The sequence below is a fragment of the Chlorella variabilis genome (assembly GCF_000147415.1).
Source record: "Chlorella variabilis unplaced genomic scaffold CHLNCscaffold_14, whole genome shotgun sequence".
Lineage (NCBI taxonomy): Eukaryota > Viridiplantae > Chlorophyta > Trebouxiophyceae > Chlorellales > Chlorellaceae > Chlorella > Chlorella variabilis.
In genome coordinates, this window is record NW_005435074.1 from 989,890 (window position 1) to 1,001,314 (window position 11,425).

The window sequence follows — 11,425 nt, forward strand, 5'->3', positions numbered from 1 at the left end:
CCGGGGAGGCGCACACCGCTGCCCTTGCCTGCCCGCGCGGGGCTGGGTTTGGGGCTGGGTGTGGGGCTGGGTGGTTGGGTGCGCCTCCCCGCCATGCCCGGCGCCGTGCCCCAAGCCCCGACCGCGCCTCCTGCCCCCACGCCCCTGCAGCTGCGCGGCCTGGCTGCGTCCGAGGCGGGCGATGGCAGCAGCGGCAACGGCGTGTTTGACATGGCTCATGGCTTGCTGCAGGTGCGGGCCCACCTCATCACCGCCTCTGACACCCTACGGCAGCGGCAGCATGCTCACGGGCCCCTGCTGCTGCTGCTGCTGCTGCGTGCCTCGGCTGCCGCACCCCGGCGGTCCTCCCTCGCCCCTTGCCCTGCCCACCAAACCGCGCACGCCCTCGCTGCCCGCATCATGCCGGCCGCCCCCCGCCGCCCGCCCTGCCGCAGAGCGTGCGCAGCGGGTCGCTGGTGCCAGTGGGCGGCAGCAAGTACGACCCTGTGTGGTGGCTGCTCAAGGAGGCCACACTGCTGGAGGTGCGGCTGGGTGGCGGCAGCGGCCCTGCGGCTGGCACACCCGCCAGCCGCTGCCTGCCTCGCCTTGCTTTGTGCCTGCCCTGGCCCTGGCTGTGGCTGGCGCCGGCTCACCCTGCCGCGCCCTGCCCGCATGCCTGCTGGCCCGCCTGCCTGCCTGCTCTGCTCGCTGCGCCCCATGCCGCTCCCTGGTGCCTTGCTGCCCCGCAGGAGTGGGGCGGCAGCAGCCGGTACGACCCGCTGGCTGGGCTGTGCGACTGGGGCCCCGCCCCCGCGCGCGCCGCCTCCGCCTTCCTGGGCCTGCGGTACGACCCCTGGGCTGACCTGGTGGTGGCGGTACGGCAGGCCTCCGCCGCGGGGGCCGCCCCCCCGGCGCCCGCCAAATACGACATGCTGGCAGACCTGCTGGGGGGGCTGGCCGCCGCCGCCACCGGCGGCCGCGTGCGCAGCCGCTACGACCCCGCTGCGCAGCTGCTGGCGCTGGCTGCCTCCCCCGAGTGGGTGGGCCCCACCGGCGGCGCCCGCTACTGCATGGTTGCGGCGGCGCTGGATGCGGCGGCGGGGTGGCAGGCGCCCAGCGGCGCCAGCCCCTACTGCCCCGTGTCTGCGCTGCTGGAGGCGGAGCCTCCCAGGCTGGGCACCCCGCGCTGGGACCCGCTGGGCTGGCTGCTGGACGGCTGGGCGGCCAACAGCGGCAGCTGGGAGGAGCCCGCGCTGGGCAGCGGCGGAGGAGGAGGGCCGGGCAGCGGCGGAGGAGGAGGCTGGGAGGAGGTCAGCGTCACCGTCGGCGCCGGCGACCAGCACGGCGGCGAGGGCGGCCCCGCCTTCGCCCCCGCCTTTGCCTGAGCCGGCCTGCCGCTCGCTGCGCGGCGCACCAGCAGCGCCGGGGAACCCCCGGCTGCTCTGTTGTATTCGGCACACCTCCCGACCAACCCCCACCCTCGTGTCCCTGCCCCCTGCCTTCACACCCACACCCACATTTGCGCACTTGTGCCACGAGACGTGTGCCAATCCCACCAGGCTGGCTCCAACCCTGCCGCCCCACCCTTGTGCTCTTCTTGCTCCTCCAGTGCCCCCCTGTACCTCTACCCCCGAGAGAGTGGCCGGGCTCAGAGACCCGCGCGCACACACCCCTCCCAACACTCCAACCTGCTAGTATACTGACTAACTGCTAGAGTACTGCGCTGTACCCGTGCCGACGCCCTAGCGCTCGCCGCCCCGCACGCCGCCCCCAACACCTCGCCATGCCCGGGCCGCCTTGTAGCATTGTTGCCGCGGCGCCACGCCTGCCGCATCCGACTTGATCCACTAGTGCATTTTGTGTAAGACTGTAGTAGCCCCAGGCAGGGGAAGAGGGAGGGAGGGGTCGGGGGGAGGGGAACCCAAGGCAGCTCTAGGTGCGAGGTGGTGCTGGTGGCCAGAGTTGGCAGCGGGAGGGGCCCGGGGCGGCAGCACCATCACTCCACCCCCCGCGCAAACACGCGCAGCAGCCCGTGGTGCACCTCCGCCGCCAGCCGCGCGTCGCCGCCACCCACAATCTCGCCATCCAGGTTCCAGCAGCTGGCCGGCCCGCCGCCCGCCGGCTCCACCTCCACCGCCGCCGCGTCCAGCACTTGCACGTACGGCAGCTGGCCGGGGGCGCAGCCATGCCGGCTCATGGCCAGCAGGAAGCGCAGGTACTGCGGGAGCGGGAGCGCGGGGCAGGGAGGGAGGGAGGTGAGGGGGGTGGGAGGCGTGCAGCGCTGCCGGCGGCCTGGGGAGATGGGGGCGGGCGGGAGCAGGCGCTGGCGCGTACGCGGCATGCCCGACCGTTGACCCCCGCGCCGCCCGGCAGGCCCCGCGCTGCGCCCGCCGCTCACCTGCAGGGGCGAGCACTTGCTGACCAGGACCAGCTTGAGGCGGCCGTCTGCCAGGTGGGCATGCCGCGCCATGCCGCTGCGCGTCTTGTCGGAGCGGCAGGGCATGACGACGAGCATGATGGAGCAGAAGCTGCCCTCCACCTCCCGCCACGCCTCCCCCTCGCCGCCGTGCCGCTCCGCAGCGCCCGCAGCGTGCTGCAGGAAGTGGAGGGGTGCCGGCGGCGGCGGCCGGGGGCTGCCCACAATCTCCGCTGCAGCCGCCGCCGCCGCCGCCGCCGCCACGGCCGGCCGGCCCGGCGACTGCGGCTCGCTCGGCACTGTGCCGCTCAGGCTGGTGCTGCTGGCTGCCGGCGCCGCCGCAAGGCCGGGCGGGGCGTGTGGGGAGCCGCCTGCCGCTGCCGCCGCCTGGCCGCGCTGGCTGTGCATGAAGGAGGCGGTGCGGCAGAGGGCGCAGCCGGCGGTGCAGGCGGCGGCGTGCTGCTGGCGGCTCAGCGCCCGCCCCACCTCCCCCTCCAGGTATCGGATGCGGGCCGGGTAGGCGCGGCTGCAGGCGCGGCACGCCAAGCAGGCGAGTGGATATGCATGTCGTGTCGGGCGGGGTGAGGCGGCGGCGGCGGTGGCGGCGCGTCTGGCAGGGCGCGCCACACATCTCCACGACACCGGGGCTAGCCAATGACTCCCAGGGGCACCAACAGCAGCGCCATCCTGCTTCCGTTCAGCGGCAGCGCAGGGCCGGCAAGCCCGCACCTGGCCAGCAGCTTGACGGCTCCCAGCAGGTCGTACCGCAGCGGTCCCAGCCAGCGGTACCGCTCCGCCGCCGACGTCACATCGGCCAGGAAGCCATAGGCTGCGCGGGCGGGGCAGGCGGGGCAGGGCAGGGCAGGGCAGGGCAGGCAGGCAGGCAGGCAGGCAGGCAGCAGTGAGCAGGCAGGCGGTGGAGAGGCGGTGGAGGGGCGGAGGCTGCACCGTGGTTGGGGCGCAGCGCAGCGGAGGGGCTGGCCGCTGCACAGGCCCCGGCCAGCAGCGGCGGCGGCGGGGCGGCGGCGCACCCGCGATGCAGCAGGCAAAGGTGGCGCCCGCCGCCGTGTCCACGCGCAGCACATCCAGCGGCAGGCTGTCCCCCAGGCACACGTGCACGGCAGCGGCAAAAGCGCCGCGCGTGCCGTGCAGCGTGCAGGCCACGGCGTCGGTGCTGCCGGCGGGGATGTGGGCCAGGCGCAGCGCGGCCAGCGCCGCCGCCAGCGCGTGGGCGCCCGCCGCCGCCGCCGCCCCGCGCGCCTCCAGCATGCCGTTCACCGCCTCGTGGAACACGCCGTCGCCGCCCACACACACGATGCCTGCGGGGGGGTGCGAGCGCAGGGAGGGAGGGCGAGCGCAGGGAGTGGGCGGTGAGCTGTGGGCAGCCCTGGCCGGGCCAGTTGTCGACAGGGGCGGAGGCGCCTCCTCGTCTCCCCCGCCATCCAGCCGCCTCCCCATGCGCTGCGCTGCCCCCCAGGCCGCTCACCGTCGATGCCCGCCACCTGCTGCGCGTCGAGCCGCGCCACAATGTCCCGCGCATGCCCCGTGCCCCGCGTCTCCCGCACGCAGGCTTTGATGCCCGCCGCCGCAAAGGCGGGGGCCACCGTGCGGCGGTACAGGCGGCGCGCCTGGCGGTACCCCGACCTGGGGTTCAGCAGCACCAGCAGGCTCCTGCATGCGGCACCGATGTGGCGCGCAGCAGGGGCTGAGCGGATGCGGCGGCGAGGCATGCTGCCGGGGGGCAGGGTGGCAAGCAACACATCAGCACCGCCCCCCCCATGCTGCATCCCCACGCACACCTAGGCCTGCCAGCTGACGCCGCCTGGATGCCGGCACCGATGGCGGCCGCCAAGTCCTCCACGCTCTCCTCATCCGCCGCCTCCACAACCACCCTGCGCGGCGCCCACTCGCAGCGCCGCGCCGGCGAGCGGCGGAAGGTGGCGATCTCCAGGCGGTGCAGCCGCACGCGCAGGCAGGGCAGCGGGCAGCAGGCGGCGCCGGGCACCGCCTTCCGCGCCGAAAGCATCTCGCTGAAGGGGACTGCGGGAGGGGGGGCATGGCGGCCGCAGCGCGGGAGGCAGCACGTGGGTTGATGGCTGGCTGTGGGATGGCAGCGCACCGTGCCCAGGATGATGCAGGCAGGTGGCACCAGGCCCAGGTGGCACCAGGCCCCTGCACCCAGGTGCTCACTGAAGTGGGTCGCCGCCGCCTGGCCGGCCGCACGGTGCTGGGCGCTGGTCCACTCGATGCCGGTGGGCGTGAGCCGCACCAGCGCCGCGCGCCCATCCACCACCAACTGCCGCTGCCCTCTCTCCAGCTCATCCAGCACGCTGCAGCAAAGGCGGAGGCAGCGCGAAAGCGCTTGCAGCATGCGGAAAGGGCGCCGTCGTGGCAGCAGCAAGCAGGGGTGTGGCAGCAGCGGGCAGGCACGCACTCGGTGCTGCATGCCCGCCGCGCCACGGGACGGGAGCGGCCGCCGGTGGAGAAGCTGTCGCTGCGGGCCTCCACAGCAGGCTCTGCGCCAGGCGCGGAAGAGGCGAAGCCATCCGGCAGCAGCAGGTCCAGGCTGAGGTGCTTGTGGTGCTGGATCATGGCGCCTGGCTGCGTGCCGCCATCAAGCTGGCTCCACAACAAACTGCGAGCGGAGCGGGGCGGTAGCGGGTGGCGGGTGGCGGCGAATGGCGTTGAGATGCATCGCTGACGTATGATCGCATACTGTGCTGCCCCCTGATTACCAGGAGAAGGCTCGGGGTGCCTGGAACGCAGAGTTTGGGGAGTGAAAGGCGTGGCGGCGGCGCGGCGATCGCCAGGACTCCTGCAAATGCAGAGTCCAGATCCAGAATGTGCAGAAAGGGTGGGACAGGAAGCCCTCCTGCGGGCTTTTATGCGTGGTCACGCCAGGTCAGCCTTGGAAGCTCCACTCTCTTCCCTAGATGCAAGCTCCCCCTTTCAGCGATTCAAGTCAAGAGAGGCGCACTAAGGAACGGTGCCGCGCATTCTCTGACGAGCGCAGCCCCGCCTTGGGGTTGCCTAGGAAGGCGCGCTCTCGGCTGTGGAGGCCCATCGACGGCCTTGGCTATGTCTAGGCAGCCAACTGTGCGCAGGGCGCACATTGCGCTGTGGCTGCTCCTGGCAACCGTGGGCGCAGCTGCGGCGGTGGCGCCACCACTGCCGTGCCCTGCCGACATCACCAGGAGCCGCACGGTGCCAGAGGCCTGCCCCTGCAACCCTTTCAGGGATGCCCCCTTTGGCGCCTGCGACAGCGGCTTTGTCTGCTCTCAGCCGTGGACAGCGCAGGCGGCGGCAGCGGCGCGGCAGTCGCGGCGCCTGCTGCTCAACCCACCGGCGGTGGGGGACGCAGCCGTGGCTGGCGAACCCGAGGCCCGGGTCAGCCTCCAGGAGGATGACGAAGCGACCGGGATCCCAGCTGGCGGCAGCGGCGGCTTCGTGTGCGCTGCATGCATGTACGGCATGCTGTGCCCCCGCGGCTCTGTGCTGCCGCCGGTGCTGGACCCATCCATACAGATGTGAGTGCCTGCCCAGCTGTGGCGCCTGCTGCTTATTCCAGCTGCTCATACGCCTGCTGCTCATACGCCTGCCACAGCATCAACCATCAGCGCAGCTACCCTTGTTGCCTTCCAGCACCGCCCGACCGACCCTCGCTCGCTTGCCTTCAGGGCGGTGGAGGCCCTCAGCTGCCCCGCCGGCTTCTACTGCCCCACCCCCGCCACCAGCCACCCCTGCCCGGCCGGCTTCTTCTGCGGCGCCTCCACCATCCAGCCCGTCACCTGCAACATGAGCCTGCTCATGGCGGCAGCCCCAGACATGCAGGTCGCCATCCAGCCCGCCACCGTCTCCCAGCGCGTCTTCCTGTACGGCGACCCGCTGCAGGGCAACTCGTGCCCCGCCAATGCCACCAACCCAGCCAGCCTGTGCCCCAAGGGCTCGTACTGCCCCCAGCCAGCCACAGTTCTGGCCTGCCCAGCCAAGTACTTCTGCCCCGAGGGGTCGCTGCAGCCCCAGCCATGCCCGGTGCTGGCCAGCTGCCCCGAAGGCTCAGGTGGGCGGGGCGGGCAGCGCAGCACGCGGGGGGCCGTGCCCGGTGCCGCACCTGGCCGGCCTCCTGCAGGCTGGGGGAGGATGGGGCCGCCAGGCCACCTGCTCCTCACACATCTCTTTGCCATGCCTGCTGATCCACCCACACTCGCGCGCTCACCAGCCGCAGCCCCCCACCCATGCCCGCCCCTGCAGCCTCCGCCGACCTCTCCTACACCGGCTTTGTCATGCTGGCCACGCTGCTGGCCGCCATGTGGCTGTGCTACGGCCTGGTGCTGGCGGTCATCCGCCACGACCAGCGCGAGCTGAGCAGGCAGCAGGAGGTGCAGGACCGGCTGTTGGGCATCCTGCAGCCGCTGCTGGGGCCCGGCAGCGCCAGCAACAGGTTCGCGCCGGGCACAACGTGTCGGGCGGCGCCGCCAGATGCGCCAGGCGGGACGGCCTGCCATCGCCGCCTCGTGGGCGGCGCACGCAGCTGCGCTGTCCCACCCCGGCGCCTACCCCTGTGCAGGGCGCAGCCGTTCCGGGCCTTCAAGGGCGTGCGGCCGCGCCTGACGCTGCAGTTTGAGGATGTGGGGCTGACGCTGAACGACGGCCGGTCCATCCTGTCTGGGGTCACCGGCAGGTGGGGGAGGCAGGGCGGGCAGCAGGGGCAGCAGGGGACAGCACGGGCCAGCAGGGGCACCAGGTCAGGCCGCATGCAGGCTCATGCGGGCTGCCACGCGCGGCCCCTCCCGGTGTGCAGGTTTGAGCACAGCCGGCTGGCGGCCATCCTGGGACCCTCGGGCGCAGGTAGGCCTCGCCGCCTCCCTGGCAGGCTCAATAGCTGTTCTTCGGCAGGCAGGCTGCCGGCACCACGCGCTCACCCCCACCTTGGCGGCCCGCAGGGAAGACGACCTTCCTCAGCGTGCTGAGGGGGGCGGCGGGCGCCTCGGGGCGGCAGAGCGGGCGCGTGCTGGTCAACGGGCGGCAGGTGCAGCTGTCGGCGCTCACCTCCATCACCGGCTTTGTGCCCCAGGATGTGAGCTGGGGGGGTGGGGGGTGTGCGCATGCTGTGTGTATGTCTAGCGCAGTCAAAGGCAGGCGCTGTGGAGCGCGTGCTTGGCTCACAACCGGTGGCTGCAACCGGCTGCTTAGTGCCCCTGGGCATAGACAGCCCACCTGTTCCTACCCGCCGCACCTCGCCTTGCTCTCACAGCCGCGCGCACCCACCCCCGTTCCATGCATACACACACACACACACACGCGCGCGGCAGGATGTCGTGCACGAGGACCTGACGGTACGTGAGAACATGGCCTACTCGGCCCGCCTGCGCCTCAGCGCCGCCAAGCGGGCGGAGGAGAAGGCGGGGCTGGTGGACGACGCGGTGGACCTGCTGCAGGTGTGTGTGTTGCTGGGGGGCTGGGCGGGTTTTGTTGGGTGAGGGCCTTCCACCCTGACAGCCAGAGGAGGCGCCGTCGGGCTGACCCTGGCTGGTGGGGGTAGAGTAGGGTGGGTCGACTCCCGTAGGTTGACTGCTGGCGCTGCTGCTCCTGCCGCCCCCTCCCTGGCTGGCTGCAGCTGCGCCACGTGCAGCACCAGGTGGTGGGGTCGGTGGAGCGCAGGGGCATCAGGTGGGTGGGGGTGGGGCAGCCAGGCCTGCGCTGCTGCTGGTGCCCAGCCCCCGTCCGAGCCGCTGCCTGCTGGGCGCGGAGCCCTTGGCTGGCGTGCCCCTCGCCGCCCCTCTCACTCCCCATGGCCGGGCCTGGTGCAGCGGGGGGCAGAGGAAGCGGGTGAACATCGGAGTGGAGCTGGTGGCAAAGCCCAGCATCCTATTCATGGATGAGGTGAGGAGGCCAGGGCAGCTGTGGGCAGGGGAGGGGGGGTGGGCATGCCTGCCGCTCATCACCTCCTGCCTCCCCTGGACCGCCGCCCCACGCCTGGCCCACGCAGCCCACAAGTGGCCTGGATTCCACGGCTGCCGCCGACATTCTTGTGAGCGCTGGCACGGCCTGCTGGGGCGCCGCTGCCGTGCCAGCCAGGCTGGGGGCGCTCCAGAGTGGCCCTCCTGGCGCCCGCGCCTGCCTCACGCTTTCCTCCCCATCTGCAGGGCGCCCTGACGCGCATGACCCGCCTGGGCATGAACGTCGTGTGCGTGGTGCACCAGGCAAGGCCGGCGCCGCCCTCGCCCCTCGATCCTGCCGGTTTGCCTGACCAGCGTGCACCCCCAGTGCGCCTGTCCAAGGCATCCTGCCGCACTGCCACCTTCCGGCCCCAGCCTCCCCTTGTGCAGCCCCGCTTCTCTATCTTCCGTATGTTTGACGACGTGATGCTGCTGGGCAAGGGCGGGCGCCTCGTGTTCCTGGGGCCCTCCCGCCTGGCGCTGCCCTACTTCGACAGCATCGGCTTCCAGCTGCCGCCCAACGAAAACCCCGCAGGTGGGGCCGACAGGGCCAGCACCGGTGGGGACAGCAGCCCAGCCACGCAGCGCGCAGCTGGAAGGCACAAGGGGGACGGCAGCGTGCACGCCTCCCTGGGGCCAACTCCCCTGCCGCCTGCCACCTGTCACCGTACCGCAGACTTCCTGATGGATGTGATCTGCGGGGCGGTACCACGCCAGCATGGCGCCGCCGCTTTCCAGCCCGCCGATCTCTTTGACCTCTGGCTCTCCCACGGCCTGGACTGGGTCCAGCTGCACGCCAAGCTGGCATCCAAGGGTGAGGGTGGCCGCATGCTATGAGCTGCGGTGTGCTCTGAGGACCGTGCTCCCGTCCACCATAACGCGCCTGCTGTGCTGGCAATGCCTGGCTGGGCCTGCAGATGAGGGGCAGGACAAGGCGGCAGAGCAGCAGCAGCAGCAGCAGCAGCAGCAGCAGCAGCAGCAGCAGCAGCAGCAGCAGCGGGGGGTGGACCCAGAGCAGCTGCAGGAGCTGGAGGATCTGTTTGATGCGCAGGATGGGGATGGGGATGGTGGGTGGGGCGGGTGGGCGGCCTCTGGGGGCAGCTCGGCTGCAACAGCAGCGCAGCGAGGGGCCCCTCTCCATTGGCATATCATCCTCCCTGCCTGCGCTTGACGCACCTGGCCCGCCTCCCTGCAGGCTCCCTGGACTCCCGCGGCCTGCTGAAGCTGCTGGAGGGGCTGGGCCTGCAGCCCACCCAGCGCAGCGTGGCGGCGCTGATGCGAGACCTGGCGGTGCCGCGCAGCGGTGGGTGGGGCGGGGGTGGGGCATGGAGGCTGCTGCCGGCCATGCTGCAGTGCCCACCAGCCAGGCGTGCCCAGCCGTCTCCCACCACTGCACAGGCTTGTGCTCAACCGCTGCCCTCACCAGTGCCTCCCTGGGGCCTGCCCTCGTGTCCTGCCCGCAGGCCTGCTCACCAAGCAGGCCTTTGTGCAGTTTGTGCTGAGCGGCGGCCGCTCTGCAGCCGCCCCACCAGCTGCTGCGGGCGCCAGCGGCAGCATCCCTGCCCGCCAGCGGCGCGCCGACACAATGTACCGCGTGTACAGGTGTGGGGGGGGCGAGCCGAGGCTTACGCTTCAGCTTAGGGGTATGGAGCGAGTTGCCATGTCTGGATGGAGTTGTGATGCACCAGCCCTCGCCTCGCCTCTGCTGTGTTTCTTTGCGCCTGCTCCGCAGCATCGAGCAGTACACTCTGGCGGGAGCCCTGTCTGAGCTGGCCGCCGATGCGCTGCCGCCCGGCGTGCGGCAGGGCGCGACGACGCTCAACGACCTGGCGGCGGCACACCACCGGCAGCAGCATGGCGTGGAGGCGGGGCCAGCGGGCTGGCAGGACGTGGGCAGCAGCCTGGGCGATGCCAGCAGCAGCAGCAGCAGCAGCGAGGGCGATGCGCGCAGCGTGCAAGCCGGCGTCGGGCTGGTGTCACCCACAGAGAGCCCCGTGAGGCACATCTATCTGCCCGGGCAGCCGCGGTCGCCTTTCAGCCGGGACCAACACGGCTCTGGCACCCTGCTGGCTGGCGCCGCCGCCGTGCCGCCCCAGGCGCCCACCTACCAGCGGCAGGATGCACTCAAGATGCCGCTGACGAGCAGCTCCGTTCCCTCGGCCGACAGCAGCATGCATGCATCGCAGCAGCAGCAGGAGCCGCCGGTGCAGGTGGAGGTGCAGCAGCAGGCAGCCGCGCGCCGCGGGCCGCTGGCCTGGCTGGGCCTGTCCGCAGGCACCGAGCTGCGCACCACGCCGGGGGCGGCCGCCCAGTTTCGCATCCTGCTGTTCCGCTCAGGTGGGTGGCTGGGTGGGCGCGTGTGTGTGTGTGTGGCAGCCCAGCAACCGCTCTGGGCAGCAAGTGCAGTTTGGTAGGGCTGTCTCCCGTCAAGTGCTTCACAGCGGCGTGCAGCAACCCATGCCGCCGGCATGCGTGTGCATGTGTGTGCGCAGGCATCAAGTGGGTGCGGAACTGGACGGGAAAGATGCTGGAGCTGCTGCTGCTCATCCTGGCGGCCGCCGTGTGCGGTGAGGCTGGCCGGCCTCGCCTGCCCATCCTGCTGCTCACCACCACCTCATCAGGGCGCCTCTCTCACGCCTCTCCTCCTTCCCCCGGTTCTGCCCCTACCTCCCTGTCCCCTGCAGGCATCATGCAGGGCCCTGGCGGCAACGAGACCAAGGTTCGGGGCAACGCGGCGCTGGCATTCCTGGCGCTGGGCCTGCTGAGCGGCGCCACCAGCCTGCCGCTCTTCGGCTTCTCCGCGCGCGTGGTGTGGTGGCGGGAGCAGGAGCGGGGCGTGCGCCCGCTGTCCTACTTCCTCGCCGCCACCGTGGTCAGCCTGGTCGGTGAGCGGCGGGGCAAGGTCGTGGCAGGGCAAGGTCGTGGCCCAGGGGGCCCGCCATCCTGCTGGCTGGGCGGCGGCAGGGTGCCGGGCAGTCCTTGGCCGACTCTCAGCCCCGCCTCCCGGCCCACCACCTCTCTCCGTGCCCAGCCGCACATGGCTCTTGCCCAGCTGGGTTCCCGTGTTCCCCCCTACGCCCCCCCACCCTCC

General features: G+C 72.2%; 1 protein-coding gene across 1 annotated transcript in view; it reads left to right on the forward strand.

Moving 5' to 3' along the window:
* Positions 1 to 5,473: 5,473 nt before the first annotated feature.
* Positions 5,474 to 11,425, forward strand: part of CHLNCDRAFT_135773 (hypothetical protein) — a gene marked incomplete at both ends in the record, with an annotated part of 7,106 nt that continues 1,154 nt past the window's right edge. The window contains 18 exons of the mRNA XM_005846284.1: positions 5,474 to 5,922; positions 6,073 to 6,455; positions 6,647 to 6,836; positions 6,963 to 7,076; positions 7,197 to 7,243; positions 7,339 to 7,472; positions 7,708 to 7,833; positions 8,013 to 8,065; positions 8,206 to 8,278; positions 8,542 to 8,589; positions 8,725 to 8,869; positions 9,011 to 9,148; positions 9,252 to 9,401; positions 9,530 to 9,637; positions 9,798 to 9,936; positions 10,067 to 10,671; positions 10,827 to 10,901; positions 11,019 to 11,215. Coding sequence (XP_005846346.1) covers positions 5,474 to 5,922; positions 6,073 to 6,455; positions 6,647 to 6,836; positions 6,963 to 7,076; positions 7,197 to 7,243; positions 7,339 to 7,472; positions 7,708 to 7,833; positions 8,013 to 8,065; positions 8,206 to 8,278; positions 8,542 to 8,589; positions 8,725 to 8,869; positions 9,011 to 9,148; positions 9,252 to 9,401; positions 9,530 to 9,637; positions 9,798 to 9,936; positions 10,067 to 10,671; positions 10,827 to 10,901; positions 11,019 to 11,215 — 3,174 coding nt within the window. The remainder of the gene's footprint in view (positions 5,923 to 6,072; positions 6,456 to 6,646; positions 6,837 to 6,962; positions 7,077 to 7,196; positions 7,244 to 7,338; positions 7,473 to 7,707; positions 7,834 to 8,012; positions 8,066 to 8,205; positions 8,279 to 8,541; positions 8,590 to 8,724; positions 8,870 to 9,010; positions 9,149 to 9,251; positions 9,402 to 9,529; positions 9,638 to 9,797; positions 9,937 to 10,066; positions 10,672 to 10,826; positions 10,902 to 11,018; positions 11,216 to 11,425) is intronic.